The 18,195-nt window shown below is 34.7% G+C and overlaps 1 protein-coding gene across 5 annotated transcripts in view; it reads left to right on the top strand.

Moving 5' to 3' along the window:
* Nucleotides 1-18,195, top strand: part of LOC132560997 (contactin-4-like) — a 76,259-nt gene that overhangs the window by 42,237 nt on the left and 15,827 nt on the right. For 4 of the 5 annotated variants that reach the window (XM_060225710.1, XM_060225713.1, XM_060225709.1 and 1 more), the window contains one exon: nt 17,082-17,349. In XM_060225710.1, the coding sequence (XP_060081693.1) occupies nt 17,262-17,349 (88 nt within the window). In that variant the 5' untranslated portion in view covers nt 17,082-17,261. Of the gene's footprint in view, nt 1-15,215; nt 15,232-17,081; nt 17,350-18,195 lie in introns of all 5 variants that reach the window. The other variant, XM_060225711.1, reaches the window with a different exon arrangement.

The following is an 18,195-nucleotide window of genomic DNA, read 5'->3' as shown; positions in this document are numbered from 1 at the left end:
GCTGTGGTCAAGTTCAGCAGTCAGGGTCTGAATCATAATTATTTATCTAAAGGCATACTTTGAAACATGCCTTTGGCACATGAGCACATGTATTAAGTCTGAGGCTTGTTGGGAGGGGCATGTGTAAAATCTGGCTGCCAGAGAATTTAAGGTGTATTGATTATGATGTTTCTTAGATAGCATTGAAGCCTTAATTAATTGACATCATGAACACCTATATATATATCATAAGATGACTAGCTTATAAACATATGAACCATTGAATTAATTGAAATGTGGGGGGGTTGGGTTATTGTTTTTTGTTTTTCTCTCTTTTTATTTGTATTTTTTTTTTTTTTTTCGGGGATGGGGGAGCAGGGTTATAGGGTTTATACTAATAATTACATAGGCTATCCAAGTTCATATACCTGTTTCTACCTATAGACTTTGACTTAGAGATTTGTGGGTCAGAGGCATGACATCCCTCCCTTCTAGATGACCCCTGACCTCTCTCTCTCTCTGCACAATACATTGTCCAGTTAACAACCAGACCCTGTTACCTGGGTCCTACTGTCAGTATTGTAAGTGAAGTCTGTGGGAGGATTGAGTCTGTCTGGTCAGCAAGTGCAGGTTGGAGGCCTCCATTTACTAGTAAGTGTACCTGTACATTTGTAGGTCTGTAGGACTGTGTATGAAGTTGAAACGAACAGATGTGGTGTCCTAGGAAGGAATGTTATTTGTGTTTAAAGAGAGAACCATTAAACCAATTAATAGCCAAACTCCATTTGATTTTTAGAAGCATTTACCTGTATTTACAGCAGAATTAATCAACAAACAGGTGTGTAACATTAATGTCTTATTATATATAAAATTGTCAGTAATTATTAATAAACAGTTTAATCATGCAACAATATTGGTTAGATCCACGTACCCCATGTATTTATGGTTTCCATGACAACCTGATGTTTAAGCATCAATGGGGGATATTGTAATGTTAGTTGTCTGACTTCAGTCTTTGATGATTCTGTGTATATAAATATATGTAGGATTGGCAGGCTGTTTTTATTTACAGGGAGATATATACAGGACAAAGTTAGGCTAAGAACAAACATCCAGGAAACCCAGAATAAACAAACTGACACTACAGATGTACATCTTAACATTGATGATTGACTTTATGACATCATCACAGTTCATAGTTCACACATCTCACTATTCTGATAAGTTCTAGATCATTGTATGTCATATGTGTGTGTTTTCCATTTTTTTCACTTTCTGTTCTCTGAAGTTCTTATAGATTTCAAAAATCATTTGGCTACATTTAAGTCTTGAAATCCCCCGATCTATGTACTGGACAGCTGTCTGTATTGTAAACTGAAATCTATATACCTCCAGAAACCTATATCCTGATAATTACACGAGCTGCTAGTTTTAATTAGTTCAGATATCTTACCCCTATATCATTGAAGTAGATTCTTCCAGAAAATTACATGTCATGTCTTAATTTGATTTATGAGGGGTGAGAGATGTGTCTGTCACTAACAGTTGTTGTTCCCTATAACACTGATATTGACACCAGTTGGATTTCCCTATTGTGTCCCTGATATTGACATGTGAGATGTAGTAGAAGTTGATAAACATTGTCATTCATAGTTAAAGTGATTTAATAGCAAATAGTACATTTTTTAAAAGAAATTATGGCATTTGCTATGGAATTAAAACCTGTTTTGTTTTGTATCACATAGGTTTTAATTCCCATAGATATATAGGAGCTGGGGTGGTCAAGGCATCTGACCTCTTCATCACTAGCTCTCCATCTCTGAGTTGTGAGTTGGAGGCCTACATAGGGCAGTAAAGTGAGGCAGGAGTGGTCAAGGCATCAGACCTCTTCATCCCTAGCCCTCCTCCTCTTTGTGGCCATCAGGTACTGACCCAAGGGTGGTTTAGTTTCTCTGAGAACTACAGTTTCTCTTCACCATCCAAGCCTGACACATCCTTAAATATTCCTGGCTGTTATAGGATATAATCAAGCTCTACAACATTGTACTGCATCATATACTTTTTGTCCACTGTCTTGTTTCATCAAGCATCTGCTCTGAACAATCTGTGACTTGAGAGCTAGCTATAATATTAATTCTAGCAATGTGATAAGCTCTTGTGTGTGCTGTTTTAAGGACACTCATGCAGTTATATGACCTAAGCTGTTGTGCAAGTACTCTTGTCATAATGATTAGCTGGAATATTTTGATGGCACTGATCAGAGATTCTGGCTGAAATATTAGATTTATTGAGCAAAAATTCTAGATTTTTTTTTTCCAATTACAATATATCACAAGAATCGTCCATTTTTCGCTTTGATCAAATGAGCTGTAACAAAACTAATCGTCTAACAAGTTACAATGTCGTTAACACAGAAACAATGTTTTGGTTTCCTCAGGTTTAATGGCTTGCTATTGGTGTAGATGGACTAGAGCTAGGAGAAGTGAAGTTTGACATTTAAACACAAAGAACTAATGACTATCCTTCAAATATAATTGTTTCCAGGATTTAATTCTGTTTACTTTGTGTTGGGGGTTGTTTGATATCCTGCTCTTCGGTGTTTACTTTCTATCATTTTCTCCCCTTTTTGTTTACACTTGCTGGGGCATTGTTTACTTGTGGAGCAGGTCATTACTTAGTGTAGTGCTGGACCAGCTGTTTTACTACATGTGTGGACAACGATAAGAAACTTTAAATGACCTAAACATACAAATAATAGTATTTTTAGTGTAATGAACTTTTTATCAATGGCTTCTCGGTAATTTGTGTAAATGGAAAAAAATTTAAAAGCTGCAGAAAGATTCAATTTAGAATTTGTGAAGTAATAAACATGTTATAAATCTGTAAAACCATCTAATCTAGCTGAAACTTAATCTTCCCATGTGTTTTAATTGTTAGAAATGCTGATTTTTGTTTCTGCTAAAGGCATTCTGCCTTAAATACCTCAACTTTTTCCACATCGTTTCTTTAACGTATTCCACTTACCAGTATCACATCTGTATAAATGTCCAAAGTTTTTTTTTTTGTACCTTAAATGAGCTAATGTGTTAATTATCCAATGTGCCATACAAATTGGTCAGACCACAACTCGCATTTCAGATATAAGATTAGACGAAGGCCATTTTCCATACGCCATATGTCATTCATCTCAACATAAAACAATAACATTTTGAAACATGGAGTTCTGTGCCGGTCGTTTGACATGATTTTCTAAACTTAATGATCATTTCATCAAAGAAAACAGACCATTTCTGATTTTGTAGACTTGAAGACTGAAGATGTGTCGTTATTTGTGGTACAGATTTCAGGTCAGAAATGTTTCAAAGTGGAAGTGCCAGTATGTAATCTTGTAAATGTATCACTTGAAGCAGATTGTCTAAACCTGAAAGACGCAATATAACATCAAATTAGAAGTCCTGTATGGTTTTGTGGTACAAATTTTGTCAGTGTTATTGGTTTTTAACCATATTTTAGTTGTGTGGAATTCCTGGAAGTTTATGCTAACTCAAAGGGTGCTGGTGTACCCAAAGCTGTGTATATCAATAATTACCAAATATGGCTGGAATAAAAATCCATTTACAGAATAGAAAATACATTTTTGGATAGCAAATTGATCATACGAATTGATTGATTGATGTTTATCTGTAGAAAGAGCAGATTGAGCTTTTATTTTGTAAGCATCAGATGATTTACATGATAGAGGAGTTGATGTAGATGTATCCATCATCAAATTATTGTGACAACCTTATATATATAGAGAGAGCAACCAAAAACAAAACACTGTGGAAGTCTATATAATACCGGGTTGTTTGAAGGCTTTACAAGTTGGCTTTCTCTTAAGATAAATTATCGTAAACTTTATCTACTTCATATTGGCCTGTAGAGTCAGATATTCAAACTTCAAATACTTGTACATATAATTATCAAACAAAGACCTTTATGGTCAAGAGCCAGATCAAACTCGGGTATCCTATGTCAACTAAAGTGGAATCTTTTTGTAGCAAAGGTTGATGTTGGTTTAAAAAACATTTGTGTAATCAGCTCTGGCTTAGTTCCAAAAGTAGGTAAAAAGATAAATAAACAAAAAGTATCTCAGAATCGTTGTAAGTTCCATCAGGATCGTGACCATGTTTCAATCACGATAACCACACAGCTGTAACAATGTTTGTATTCAGTTCATTGTGTGCACGATTTTTGTGAGGTATGCTCTTAAACTTTAAAATAAGTCATGTTTAACTTTTCCTTTCAGAAGTTTTATATCATTGATATATAAAAATTATCTGATCATAAGTCTGTGTTTAGGGATAACCTACCTAGTTATATATGTGTGGTAGTTGATACCATATAAGGCTATTTCTTTACACTGTAATAAGCCCATGGTCCAGCATTTAAGTCAGGCATGATGGCATACTTCTAGATAAATATGATAGTCATAAAAAGTAGAAAACAAGGCTTCGTCCAGCATTTAAGTCAGGCATGATGGCATACTTCTAGATAAATATGATAGTCATAAAAAGTAGAAGACAAGGCTTCGTCCAGCATTTAAGTCAGCATGATGGCATACTTCTAGATAAATATGATAAAAAGTAGAAGACAAGGCTTCGTCCAGCATTTAAGTCAGGCATGATGGCATACTTCTAGATAAATATGATAGTCATAAAAAGTAGAAGACAAGGCTTCGTCCAGCAATAGATTGTGTCATAGTGACCGGAAACGTACAGTCAAAAAGTAACAAAAAGACAACTCCAAGTGATAGGAAGTGTCATAGTGATGGTAAAACATACAGTCAAAAAGTAACAAAATGACAGCTCCAAGTGATAGGAAGTGTCATGGTGATGGTAAAAAGTAACAGTCAAAAAGTTTCAAAAAGACAACTCCAAGTGATAGGAAGTGTCATAGTGATGGTAAAACATACAGTCAAAAAGTAACAAAAAGACAACTCCAAGTGATAGGAAGTGTCATAGTGATGGTAAAAAGTAACAGTCAAAAAGTAACAAAAAGACAACTCCAAGTGATAGAAGTGTCATAGTGATGGTAAAACATACAGTCAAAAAGTAACAAAAAGACAGCTTCAAGTGATAGGAAGTGTCATAGTGATGGTAGAAAGTAACAGTGAAAAAGTAACAAAAAGACAGCTTCAAGTGATAGGAAGTGTCATGGTGATGGTAAAAAGTAACAGTCAAAAAGTAACAAAAAGACAGCTTCAAGTAATAGGAAGTGTCATAGTGATGGTAAAAAGTAACAGTGAAAAAGTAACAAAATGACAGCTTCAAGTGATAGGAAGTGTCATAGTGATGGTAAAACATACAGTCAAAAAGTAACAAAATGACAGCTTCAAGTGATAGGAAGTGTCATGGTGATGGTAAAAAGTAACAAAAAGACAGCTTCAAGTGATAGGAAGTGTCATAGTGATGGTAAAACATACAGTCAAAAAGTAACAAAAAAGACAGCTCCAAGTGATAGGAAGTGTCATAGTGATGGTAAAACATACAGTCAAAAAGTAACAAAAAAGACAGCTCCAAGTGATAGGAAGTGTCATAGTGATGGTAAAACATACAGTCAAAAAGTAACAAAAAGATAGCTTCAAGTAATAGGAAGTGTCATGGTGATGGTAAAAAGTAACAGTCAAAAAGTAACAAAAAGACAGCTTCAAGTAATAGGAAGTGTCATAGTGATGGTAAAAAGTAACAGTCAAAAAGTAACAAAAAGACAGCTTCAAGTAATAGGAAGTGTCATGGTGATGGTAAAACATACAGTCAAAAAGTAACAAAAAGACAGCTTCAAGTAATAGGAAGTGTCATAGTGATGGTAAAACATACAGTCAAAAAGTAACAAAATGACAGCTTCAAGTAATAGGAAGTGTCATGGTGATGGTAAAACATACAGTCAAAAAGTAACAAAAAGACAGCTTCAAGTGATAGGAAGTGTCATAGTGATGGTAAAAAGTAACAGTCAGAAAGTAACAAAATGACAGCTTCAAGTGATAGGAAGTGTCATAGTGATGGTAAAACGTACAGTCAGAAGGTAACAAATTAGACTACGCCAAGCAATAGGATGTATCAGAGTGACAGGAAAATATACAGTAAAACAAGGAACAAACAACAGAAGGAACTGTACGACCATGGTAATGGGGAAATGTACAGTAAAAAGTTGATAAATATTGTTGTGATGCTGATGGAAAACTGTTACTGAAGTACAACACAGGATACTGTTATGTTTAATTACATATTTTAGTCTTGGTGACCTGTACAGGCCCTCTAGGCCTGTTTAATCAGCAGGTTGTACTTTGGATCTAATGTGTGTCTTTTGTTTGATTTCTCAAGTATGTATCATTGTTGTAACTAAGGTAGCGTATCATAGTCTTATTCTGAACAACTTCATTGGAGAATTCTACTTAAGTTTTCCTGCAGAAAATGTCGGTGAAGCAGCCTTTTCGTAAATAAGCATTTGGCTTCATCTGGCAACATGCACAAGTTCTATAAATAGATCCTTGCATATAAGTAGTTCATGTCATTCTAACAAAGTGATGTGCATATAGAGTTTTGGGTTCGTAAATCTTGCACAAAAATAAAAACATTGCATCTTTGAGGATCATTAGAAGATGAGAAAATTTAGATTGATGGACCCGTATCCAAGATGTAGAGATATTTTTTTATAGAGGAAGGTTCTTGATCGTTAGATGGAAATGATTTATGATCAGAATTGGTAAAAAGAACAGAGAGGTTTTTGGAATTTAATGATCGTTTAAGCCAATTCTTGATGTTGTTAAACTCCTTTCTAGATAACACACTTTGATAGTCTTACCATTTATAGCTCTTTTTTATGATCAGCCTGTAGTGTAGATATGTGTTTCCTTTGCATAGAAATCATTTTTGTAATCCGTTGAGCCTGAGCAAACAGTGCATCACAGAAATCGATGTCCTTATGTCATTAACTCTATATAAACATCTTCTCAACATCCAGATTTTTAGAATTTAAGTTTGATATTCACTGAGAGTGGTGTGATCAAGATCTAATTTGTTTGAAAACTCTTTGTATTAATGATTTTCAGTTCTAGTATATTACCAAGACCAGTGTCCAAGGTTAAAGGGTATAATGAGTTAATATTCTAAAGAAAACTTTTTTCGTTAAAATTCCATTAGGCCTTCTGTGATAAGTAGCTTGTGTCTTACTGGATTAAAACTAGTAATTCTGTTCATAAAAATCATTTTTAGCCATATTCAAGGTTATATGGGTCAAACAAGTTCAAACAGCTTTTATAGCAAACCAAAAGAGGCATATGGTTATGATAATTTACTACAAGGTCACAGAGGTTAAGTGAATTCTTTGAATATCTTGTTACAAAACTTTAGGCCCGATAACTTCAAAAGCGAAGCACTAATATTGTTGAAATTGTCTTGCCAGCAGATGAATTTTTCAACTCCTTTTCTAGTTTTGAGATGGGTAGTGAAGCCCCATGGGCCTTTTTTTCTGCAATAAATATTGTTGTGCTTCAGAATATTTCTTCGTCAACTGAAGTACTGTATTGGTAGCATTGATAAGCTTTATATCTTTTTTGAAATGTTTTGTGAAAATTGAAACGGGCTTTGATAACAGGGTAAAATCATTTAAACAGCAATCTGTTTGTACTGTACAGAAGACATTAAGGCAGCATTAACAAGCTCAAGACAACACCTTGTACTGCTTAACAATGAGACCAAAATACTATAATACTAATAAATATTTCTTTATTAAAATTTTTTTTTTTTAAGAAATTATTATGAATGAGTTATTAGAATTTCTATTGTTTGTATTGATTACTAGGAAACTTTCACATCTTGGAGAAGGGTCAGTGTGTAATTAAATGGAACCACAGTGCAAAACAATAAATATTTCTAATTCACTGCCTCGTACATGACAAACTGATTAACTGAACCTTCCTTCCGAAGACCAATATATCTTAGTATCTTCAGGTAAAGACTTGAGATCAGGAGAAAAATAAAATCAATGATTGAGCTTTGGTTTGTGCAAAGATGGGGTAGTATAGGCTTTAAATATTAAGGAGGAAGTTTTGTTAGATCCTCTTTCCATGTTGGAGAAGTATTTTACTTTCAAATGAGCAGATTTAAAAGGCTGTTGAAGGTCATGTTTCTACGGACCATGTTGTTATTGAAGAATGCTTTCAGAAGATAAAAAAAAAAAAATGATGAAAAAAGAAACTTTTTTTTTAAGGATATAGATCATGTTGCAGTCTGGCTACTCTATTGTTAAGCAAGACAAACCATGGTTTGATCAGAGAGTAATGTAGATCTCTAAAATCACAGTAGGTATCTGTTGCCAATGCTGTGATTGAAGTTTGTGATTTGTTCCATAAACTTTGAAGTTGTGTTGCCAATCCAGAAAAATATCTGGAATCCCCAGCTATACATCAAGGTCCTGTATCCTAGACATGTTTACACAGAATAACTACTACATCTCGCCTCAAGTGATTCCAGACTCCCCCCACCCCCTCCCTCTCATTGTTTTCTTTTTATTATGCCTGGAGAAACAGTTATTTAAGTAGAAGATGTATCATAAAAACAGACAAAAGCAAGGTATATTTTCATATATTCAAGGCAAATTGCTGTTGAAGAAAAATTGGACAGCTTTTGTTTTCTACGGGGTTTAGCCAATCTCATGCAAAGACCTAAGGCTTTGTCTCAATCAGTATATCTCCATCAAAAGTATTGAAAAGTAGATCTCCACTGTGGATCTCTGCCACAAGTATTCACTGTAGGTCTCCATCCTAATTATTCACTGTAGGTCTCCATCACAATTATTCACTGTAGGTCTCCATCACAAGTATTCACTGTAGATCTCCATCACAATTATTCACTGTAGGTCTCCATCACAATTATTCACTGTAGGTCTCCATCACAATTATTCACTGTAGGTCTCAAGCACAAGTATTCACTGTAGGTCTCCATCACAAGTATTCACTGTACATCTTTTTCACTCGTATCCAAGAATGGGTTTTTGACAGGATAATGAAATAAAGTTTGTGATTTTGCATTTTTGCATGGACTTAAACAGTTTGTAAAGGTAAAATCTGTAGAATACTCAGTATAAAAATCACAGACACCAAAAGTACATTTAGTAAGATTGAGTGATCCCGACACATCAATACATTATTTAAGTACTTCCCTAATTACAGTCATTTCCTTTGGTTAAAGTACCTGTGCCTAGGACTAGTATTTTGCAAACATGGTCAATTCTCCTCCAGTACAGTAGCAACAGGTCAGTCTGGGAGCTTAATTTAGTATAAATAACACAGAAACATAAATGATTAAGGAACAATATTTGTTTCTGGTCCCAATAAAACTTTAGTTTTCATCTCTGGTGTTCCTATAGGATCAAGTTATCATCTATGGCATGGCACCCCAATAAAATCAAGTTTTCATCTTTGACGTGTACCCCAATAAAATCAAGTTATCATCTATGGCATGGTACCCCAATAAAATCAAGTTTTCATCTTTGACGTGTACCCCAATAAAATCAAGTTTTCATCTTTGACGTGTACCCCAATAAAATCAAGTTTTCCATTCCTTAGCCCATTAAAATCGAGTTTTCTTCTCTGGTACTCCAACAAAACTAAGTCTGTCTCATTTTTTCCTATGTTACTCCCGTCAAATTACATCATCCTTTCTCAGATCCTCTTTTAAAATTACATTATCCTGTCATGCATTATCTATATAAACCAATTTTCCCTTCCTGGTACCTCCAGTTTTTAGTCAGGCTGGCCATGCTGTGTGTTTATTGGAGATAATTCCTACTCTGACCAGTATGTGTCACATGGCCACTGTTCCTAAACTGGTCACATGAAATATGATATGACCTAATTTGAAAACGCTACCCATTATTAAAACGTCATGAATTTATAAATATCACACACATGGAATTTGATGATCTAAATATAAGGAAATTACTTCCTTAGGAGACAAAGCTACATGAGCACAGACATCGCTTCTTTTGTTGGAGAAACTGCCTGATAGTGGAAAATTCAAATATCATTTCAGCATGAGAACTGGATTATATTTTATTTAACATAATGCAATTCAAATCTTGATTTAATTTCATTTATATATATATTATATATTATTTAAGTAAATAGATGAATCTAGCTGTTTACTGGACTTACATATAAATAAAACCAGGGCCATGCCTGTTTCTCACTGAAATTAATGTCAATTTCGGTTTCATCTCTTTGACAATTTATTCGAAAAAAAAACAAACTTTTAATTGTGAAAGATTACATTGTTTTGAATATACTGTTTTTGTTTGTTTGTTTGTTTTTTTTAAATGTTATCATGTTTTTGCAATAAACATTGTAAGGAAAACCGGTGAAAGATCCATACATGATATATATCCCTTTGCTTTCGTGAAAAAAAGTGATTATGGTATAGAGATGGTTGATCGGTATTTCCTCTAACCTATTCCTGTAACTTAAGGAGCTTGTCTGTAATTGGCATATTGATGAATAGGCAGGAAGTTTGCTGTGAAAAATCTCACTCAGGAAAATTATTGTCATGAAATTCACAAATTATTGATATTACATTACATCATTTAGGCCTTTCACAGGCTTTTTTTTCTGTTAGAAAAAACAATAAAAAAAATCTTGATATGAAATGCTTTTGATGGCTGATAATGGGACTCAGTGTTACTACAGAAAAGCTTAGACAGTGTCCTTAATAGAAAGGTTCCCATAAGGAAAATGGTATCTTCTCACGATTCTCAGCAGGAAGTAAGATTAACCTTTATTGTGCGAAAGAAAATGGAATACGTACAAAATGTAGATCTGGTGGTATTAGAACTCGACTACAAGGCTCTAGTAACCTTGTCTGTTGCCAGTGAACGTCCGGACTGTCTACTTCATAACTCATTCGATTTCCTCCTCAAATTAAGTGGTTGATGGCAAATACAACCACTACCCAAGTTCTGAAGCTCCAGGAAGGCCTCTCAGTCTTCCATTCCTTTCACCTGTAGTGGTCATTATCATTGGCCCCGAAATTAAAAAGAAAAAAAGGTACCAGGTAACTCTTTTCTGTTACTTAAATTTATAAACAGAAGGAGATTTTAATTGATTATGCAACAGATGTTAGTTGTTTATTTTCATGGAATCCATAGTATCTGTGATTTTTGAACTTTTGCTGTGATTAAGGATGAAACAACAGGAAACATATAGCAATATAAGGCTTTACAGGAAAAGAAAATAAGTGACCTCTTACTCTCTTGTGGACACCGCTAGTCTATAAGGAAGTTTACTATTAGCTAGGCGCCAGTGAGGTGACCTGTACACTTCTAACATAGACAATCTCTTACAAAGTTACTCTGCTTATAGTCTACAATAACAACATTTACAAGATCGGCGTTTTGTTGATAATGATTATCTCTGTGGCAGTTATATCAAGTATAATTACATGTAGGAAAGCAATTTTTCATTAAAATCTAATCACTGATTTCCCTTTCAATTAGATGTAGAGATGATGAAGGCACTATAGTACTGTGATCTCGTCCTATTAAAGTTAAGTAATCACAATTCAGGGAGACTACAGCCTGTAAAAAACTCTGTTATTGTATATGGTGTTGATCGCACTAATCTAGAAATGGTCTGTGATTACTGTGGCGTATTATGAGACTTGTCTCTATTCCCAAAATCTCAATTGATCCAGATTGATTTGGACAGCATCACTTTGGTCATGTCTCTGTGTTTGTGACCACAAGATCCCTAGCGTAACAGATGCGATGTACTCGGGGAATTTGGAAACATGTCAGTTTATCCGTCAATAAAGTCCTGTGTTTATTGTCTTGGATACATGGCATGAAACAGCTCTTGGTTGATAGCTCTATTCAGAAGAAAGGACACCAGTATTACACAGAAGGACTTAACAGCAAAATGATGGTGAACACTGATACCCAATTGTATAGCTCGTTTGGTTTGATTATTACTCAATGGTCTGCCTGTAAGGGATTAATAATTAAATTACTGAAATGATCTGTTGTGTAAATTTTCAATGTATTTGTGATTCAAACACTCATTGGAATGTGAGAGATTTTTATTGTGATTGTCTCCCTTGTTAGATAGACACAGTTTGTTGGATGTTATTTTTACAACTAGGTAAGTTAAAACAATATCTAGTAACTGATCAAATGTTCCCAGACTTATTCTATTTATATACTCCGACTCTTACTATTGAACAATTTATAAAAGAACATTTTCTGAACATGCCTGTCTCTACAGATGGGAACATTTCATTTAATGTTTTTGTTGTTGTTACTGTCTTTTGTCGTTGTCTTTTGAGTCTAACGACAGAGCAGAGTCTTGTGGGTTTCTGTAGATACATCATACAATACATAGATACCTGGGCTTGTATATAGCCAGTAAGTCTGCTCATTTCTACTCTGAGTTACAAAATGAAAGTAGAACTCTTCTGATTGGTTGTGAAGGCCTTATTTTCAATATCATTTACCGTTTTCTCCTGTAAAGACGAAAGATAAAAAAAAAACTTGTATCGACAAAATTCCAAAATGGATGTGTGTTATGATGATAAGAAAGGGTTGGAATTGTTTACAGAATTTATATTAAAATGCTATATTAGTTAAACCTGAAACAGTACTTTAATGCATGCCTTTTATCTCGTTAGACAATTAATTGAATGAATGGTCTGAAGAGCCAACAGCACAGAATTGTGACTTTGTTGAAATATTAGGTTAAGACCATAATGGTGTATTTGAGTGAATTCTTTACTTGAAATTTAGAAAGCTAGCACCAGCACACATTCCTTTTTTTTTTTATTATTTTCTTTTTAATCTTATGTGACTTAACCTGTTTAAAGAACAAATGACACTCCTTATGTTTATGGGTTTGGAGTCGGGGAGGGAGGGGAATGTCTAGGTTGCAAGCAATACCCTATTCCCAGAAGATACACAAAAACAGAAAAGCGCTTATTTGATTATACATGTTTTCAGTGTCTATATGGAATAAAACGTTATTTAGCAAGCAAGACAAAGTGGAGTTTTTTTTTCATAATTACCCTTACTCTATGTTATTGTCGGTAAGTTCTCCAAAAATTTTCGATCACGAGCTATAAACAATTTTGTATAAATTATCCCATATTGTCTTCAGTGTGATTCAAGTGAACTTTAAAGAACTTCTGGCTGGGTTTTGTGACTGGATAAAAGTGTACTTTCTGGAACATCTCATTGGGTTTTGTGACTGGAGAAAGTGTACTTTCTGGAACTTCTCGTTGGGTTTTGTGACTGGAGAAAGTGCACTTTCTGGAACTTCTGGCTGGGTTTTGTGACTGGAGAAAGTGTACTTTCTGGAACTTCTCGTTGGGTTTTGTGACTGGAGAAAGGAACTTCTGGCTGGGTTTTGTGACTGGAGAAAGTGTACTTTCTGGAACTTCTCGTTTGGTTTTGTGACTGGAGAAAGTGTACTTTCTGGAACTTCTGGCTGGGTTTTGTGACTGGAGAAAGTGTACTTTCTGGAACTTCTCGTTGGGTTTTGTGACTGGAGAAAGTGTACTTTCTGGAACTTCTGGCTGGGTTTTGTGACTGGAGAAAGTGCACTTTCTCGAACTTCTGGCTGGGTTTTGTGACTGGAGAAAGTGTACTTTCTGGAACTTCTGGCTGGGTTTTGTGACTGGAGAAAGTGTACTTTCTGGAACTTCTCGTTTGGTTTTGTGACTGGAGAAAGTGTACTTTCTGGAACTTCTGGCTGGGTTTTGTGACTGAAGAAAGTGTACTTTCTGGAACTTCTGGCTGGGTTTTGTGACTGAAGAAAGTGTACTTTCTGGAACTTCTCGTTGGGCTTTGTGACTGGAGAAAGTGTACTTTCTGGAACTTCTCGTTTGGTTTTGTGACTGGAGAAAGTGTACTTTCTGGAATATCTAGTTGGGTTTTGTGACTGAAGATCCTTAAACAGTTTCCTTAGTGAAGTACACATTCCAAGCAGGAAGATGCATAACCACCACGTACTCTGTTTTTGATTTATTCTGTCATTTATGCATCACAGTGAGATGGTGTCATAAGTCATGCATGCTGATAAATAATGAAAAATGGCCTTTGTACCAAACCAGAAAGCTCAGTATTGATTTTAAGAGTACAATTTACAAGCTTTGAGATTTCGTTTAACACACAGTGTGACAGATAGTATATACTTACCTCACACTGATCTACACAATATTATATCACGAAATATGCTTTGTTTTCTTTACACATATGTATACCAGTATATCATCAAACCAAATTCAGGATTTTAATTAGAAATATATAGAAGTGATTCAAACTTCTTCCCTAGGATTTTACTTCTATTGTTAAAATACCACATTTTTATATCATAAGTACATATATTTAGAGGTTAAACATGAGTCTGGGAAACTGGGATATTAGTTTTAAAGTCTAAGCTATACCTGGATTGATACCTAGTTGATATCTAATTGATATCTGGTTGATATTTGTTCAATATCTGGTCAATACCTAGTTGATATCTAATTGAAATCTGGTTGATATTTGTTCAATATCTGGTCGATACCTAATTGATATCTAATTGATATCTGGTTGATATTTGTTCAAAATCTGGTCGATACCTAGTTGATATCTAATTGATATCTGGTTGATATTTGTTCAATATCTGGTCAATACCTAATTGATATCTAATTGATATCTGGTTGATATTTGTTCAATATCTGGTCGATACCTAGTTGATATCTAATTGATATCTGGTTGATATTTGTTCAATATCCGGTCGATGGCTAGTTAGTATCTGGTTGATATCTTGTGGAGACTGAAGAAAAGTATGATATCAAAATAATTTTAGAAAAAATAAAAAGTAAAGTCGCCAGATGTACATTGCATGTGCTGTAATCAGGAACATTTGTACGCATTTCTAGACAAATATCCAGAACCCGGATGATGTGGTACCCACCTACGTGAGAGAGAGAGAGAAAAAAAACTGCGTATCAGTGGAGACACTGATAAGAAAACACAAATTGATATCAATCTTCTACATCATAGGGGGGGGGGGGGGGAGGTCGAGAGGGGGAGGTCTATCACCAGAAACAACAGTTTTACAAAATACTGTATTTATCTGGCATATTGTTGTTTATACAAACTGTACAGAAGTGATGTTTCATTGATCTGGATATGGTATAGAGTTTAAATGGTGATTTTCATTTCAGTAATAAAAATCATAATGTAAGTATGCACATTGTCCACTAATTCCCAGTCATTTGTATTTCATGTAAGCCTATTAAACCTCCTTTAGGGAGCCCCTCTGCCTGCTTATTGTACCTACTCATGACCAGAAATACTTCATTCTATATCGATGTCGCTGAGCTGGGTTGACGTTTTCAGCTAGAATTGTCTACTCTGCTTAGGAGCTTTGGCCTGGTCAGACCTAGAATTGTACAGTTTGCCCCTCACTGGAATCTAGCATTCGTGCTTGGTTGTTTCTGTCCATCAGGGTAAGCAACATATCACTGCTCAGTTCTTCTCTAGATGGATCCATGAGGTGATTTCAGGTCAGGGCTCTGCTCACTTCCACTCCATTGAGAGGATCCATGGGTGATTTCAGGTCAGGGCTCTTGCTACGTCTTCAGCTCTCCTTTCAGGCTCTTCCTTTCAGGAGTTCATGTCTGATGCCTTTTGACAAGGACAGACCACCTTTACTGACTTTTACTTGAGATCTTTGGCTTCAGTTTCTGATGACTTTTTTCTCTTGGTCGTTTGGTTGTGGCATGGTCGATGACTGTTCCTCTATCTGTTAGTCAGTAGTATGCATCACATCCCAGGTTGTCTGTCCAGGGACAATGTTTTTACACATTCCAAGCAGGAAGATGTACAGCCACGACATCCTCAGTTTTGATTTATTTTGTCATTTTATACATCACAGTGAGATGGTGTCATAAGTCATGCATGTTGATAAGTAATGAAAAATGGCCTTTGTACCAAACCAGAAAGCTCAGTATTGATTTTAATAGAAGTTTACCTTTGAGTGTGACATATCTTGTGTTTTTTTCTTTTTTTTTTCAATTTTTCCCCTTGGTTACTATTTATGCCCTTCTTACTGCCCTGTATTGTATCTGGTGCTGGGATCAGAGAGGCTCCTCTATGGTTAGACAAATTCACTTACGAAGGTTATGGTAATTATTACTGAAATGAAATTGAGATTTTTCTTGTAATGCCAATTTTCATGATGTAATACTTACCATAACTTTATTGAGTCCTTTCCTGTTTGTTTGAAAATTTTTGCCTCCCCTTTCCTCTCCATGCTACCCTTTTTTGTGGCAGTAGTGACATAAGGACATATTTTCGGTTGTGAGTAGGTACGACAGGCAGGTAGAGGCATTCTCTACGGAGATTTATTGGGCTCTCTTTTTTTATTATATTATATACAAATGAATGGAAATTAGTGGAAGATAAGCATAGCAAGTATTACATCATGAAAATTGGTTTTAGAAGAAAAACCTCAATTTTAATCAAAGAGGTTAAGGACATACAATATACTAAATAGAATAAAAAATGTCTTCCTCTCCTTGTAGAGGGTTCATAGAACTTTCCATCAAGGAGTTAATAGACTTTCAGAAATTTATTGAGAAATTCTTAACAACAAAGTTCAGAATAGTTCATAACATCAAATTGAAATAGATTTGATTGAGGACAAATTGTGTTTTCTGTGTTTCCTAGTCTTTGTTTATAAAGCCACATTCACGTAGCACTTATTGCTACTAATTGGTCTTTTAATGTTCTGATATATCAGAAGAAAATTACGTACATTTAGATGTAAATTATTGTGTTGCTGCATCTCTTTTTGTAATCTTAGGTTTAAGTTTTATGGATTTTCCACAAACAGCCGTCCAAATGTGATCTAAACAATCATTTTCTTGTAATAATGATGGTCTTCAGCCTGTGGCGACTGCAAAAGCACATGCAGATAACATAATTCTTTGATTTATTCCGCTATTCAGGTGTACGTTTTCATCTCTTGATGAAAATCAATACAAGTCGTCGTCGTTTTAGTATATGTAAATAATTATATTTTACAGATTATCTGGAATTTAAAAGCAGACGGCCAGACGATAGAAAGCATGATGTGTGTGCTAGCAAGCTTACATCCGGAATGAATTTTTTCCCAGTTATTGGATAATTCATTGGAATAACAACTGTTCAAGGATTCTTCAAGAAATTTTTCTTCTTACGGCATTCCCAACCATCTGATATACAAAATGAAGTGGAGATACTGTGATTACTTATCTGTACTGACCGTCCTGTCTGTGTGTGTCATGCTGGTATCATGTGCGAAAAAGCAGAAAGGTAGGTGATGAAAATCAAATTAAATTAAATGATTAGAATAAGAAATCTAGAAATATTTTAAAACTTTAAAATGATAAAATACTGTAAAAATTGTATAGCATGTTTTGATTGTTTGAATATCATGACACAAAATGACAATTTCTTTTTTTGGTGATTTTGTGCGAATTTTTTTTGCTGATGTGTTTAGATTTGATATTCGAGATCACGGTTGAAATCTGGTTCACAAAATCCAAAATTTGGATGTTGATGTTGACAGCCAGTGTCTGAATCAGATTACGACATCATCTGATGTCTACTTGTGTTAAATGCCATGTAGTTGTCTGTTACCATGAATAGAAATGTTGCTGCTACTTTCTGTTCTTTACGATAATAGATTGTAAATATACTGTAATGATCAATCATTTGACGTCAGAGATTTTCGTTTCGTCAGTTTTCAAAGAAAACTATTTCTAACTGACTGTCTTGAACAAAAGTTTTCATTGGGTCTGTGGACAACATTATGAAATAATTATGACACCCTTACAGGCATCATTCTATTTATGTTTCATTCCGATTGCTTTCATGTTGAAATAAATACCTTATGACAACTAGTTAATAGTTAAGAAGAAAACAATTATTTGGAGTAATGTTCTTGCAAAACTCTTTAATTCTAAAAAGTTTATTATAGTACAGAAATACATAGACTTAACCCTATCTGATGTTTCTTTGTTCATCTAAATTATTGAATGTCATTCTGATCTCCATCAATCTGAATAAGACTAAAACAGGAATTATAATCAGAATTCAGTTAGCTTCAAGGAAACCTTTCCCAAATAAATCTTTGGTTAGATAAAATTAAAGCTAAAT

Source organism: Ylistrum balloti, unplaced genomic scaffold (genome assembly GCF_031769215.1).
Source record: "Ylistrum balloti isolate Yb309-2 unplaced genomic scaffold, AGI_CSIRO_Ybal_v1 Utg371134, whole genome shotgun sequence".
NCBI classification, from domain to species: Eukaryota; Metazoa; Mollusca; class Bivalvia; order Pectinida; family Pectinidae; genus Ylistrum; species Ylistrum balloti.
Note: the sequence above shows the minus strand (reverse complement) of the source record. Positions and strands in the feature narration are given on the sequence as shown.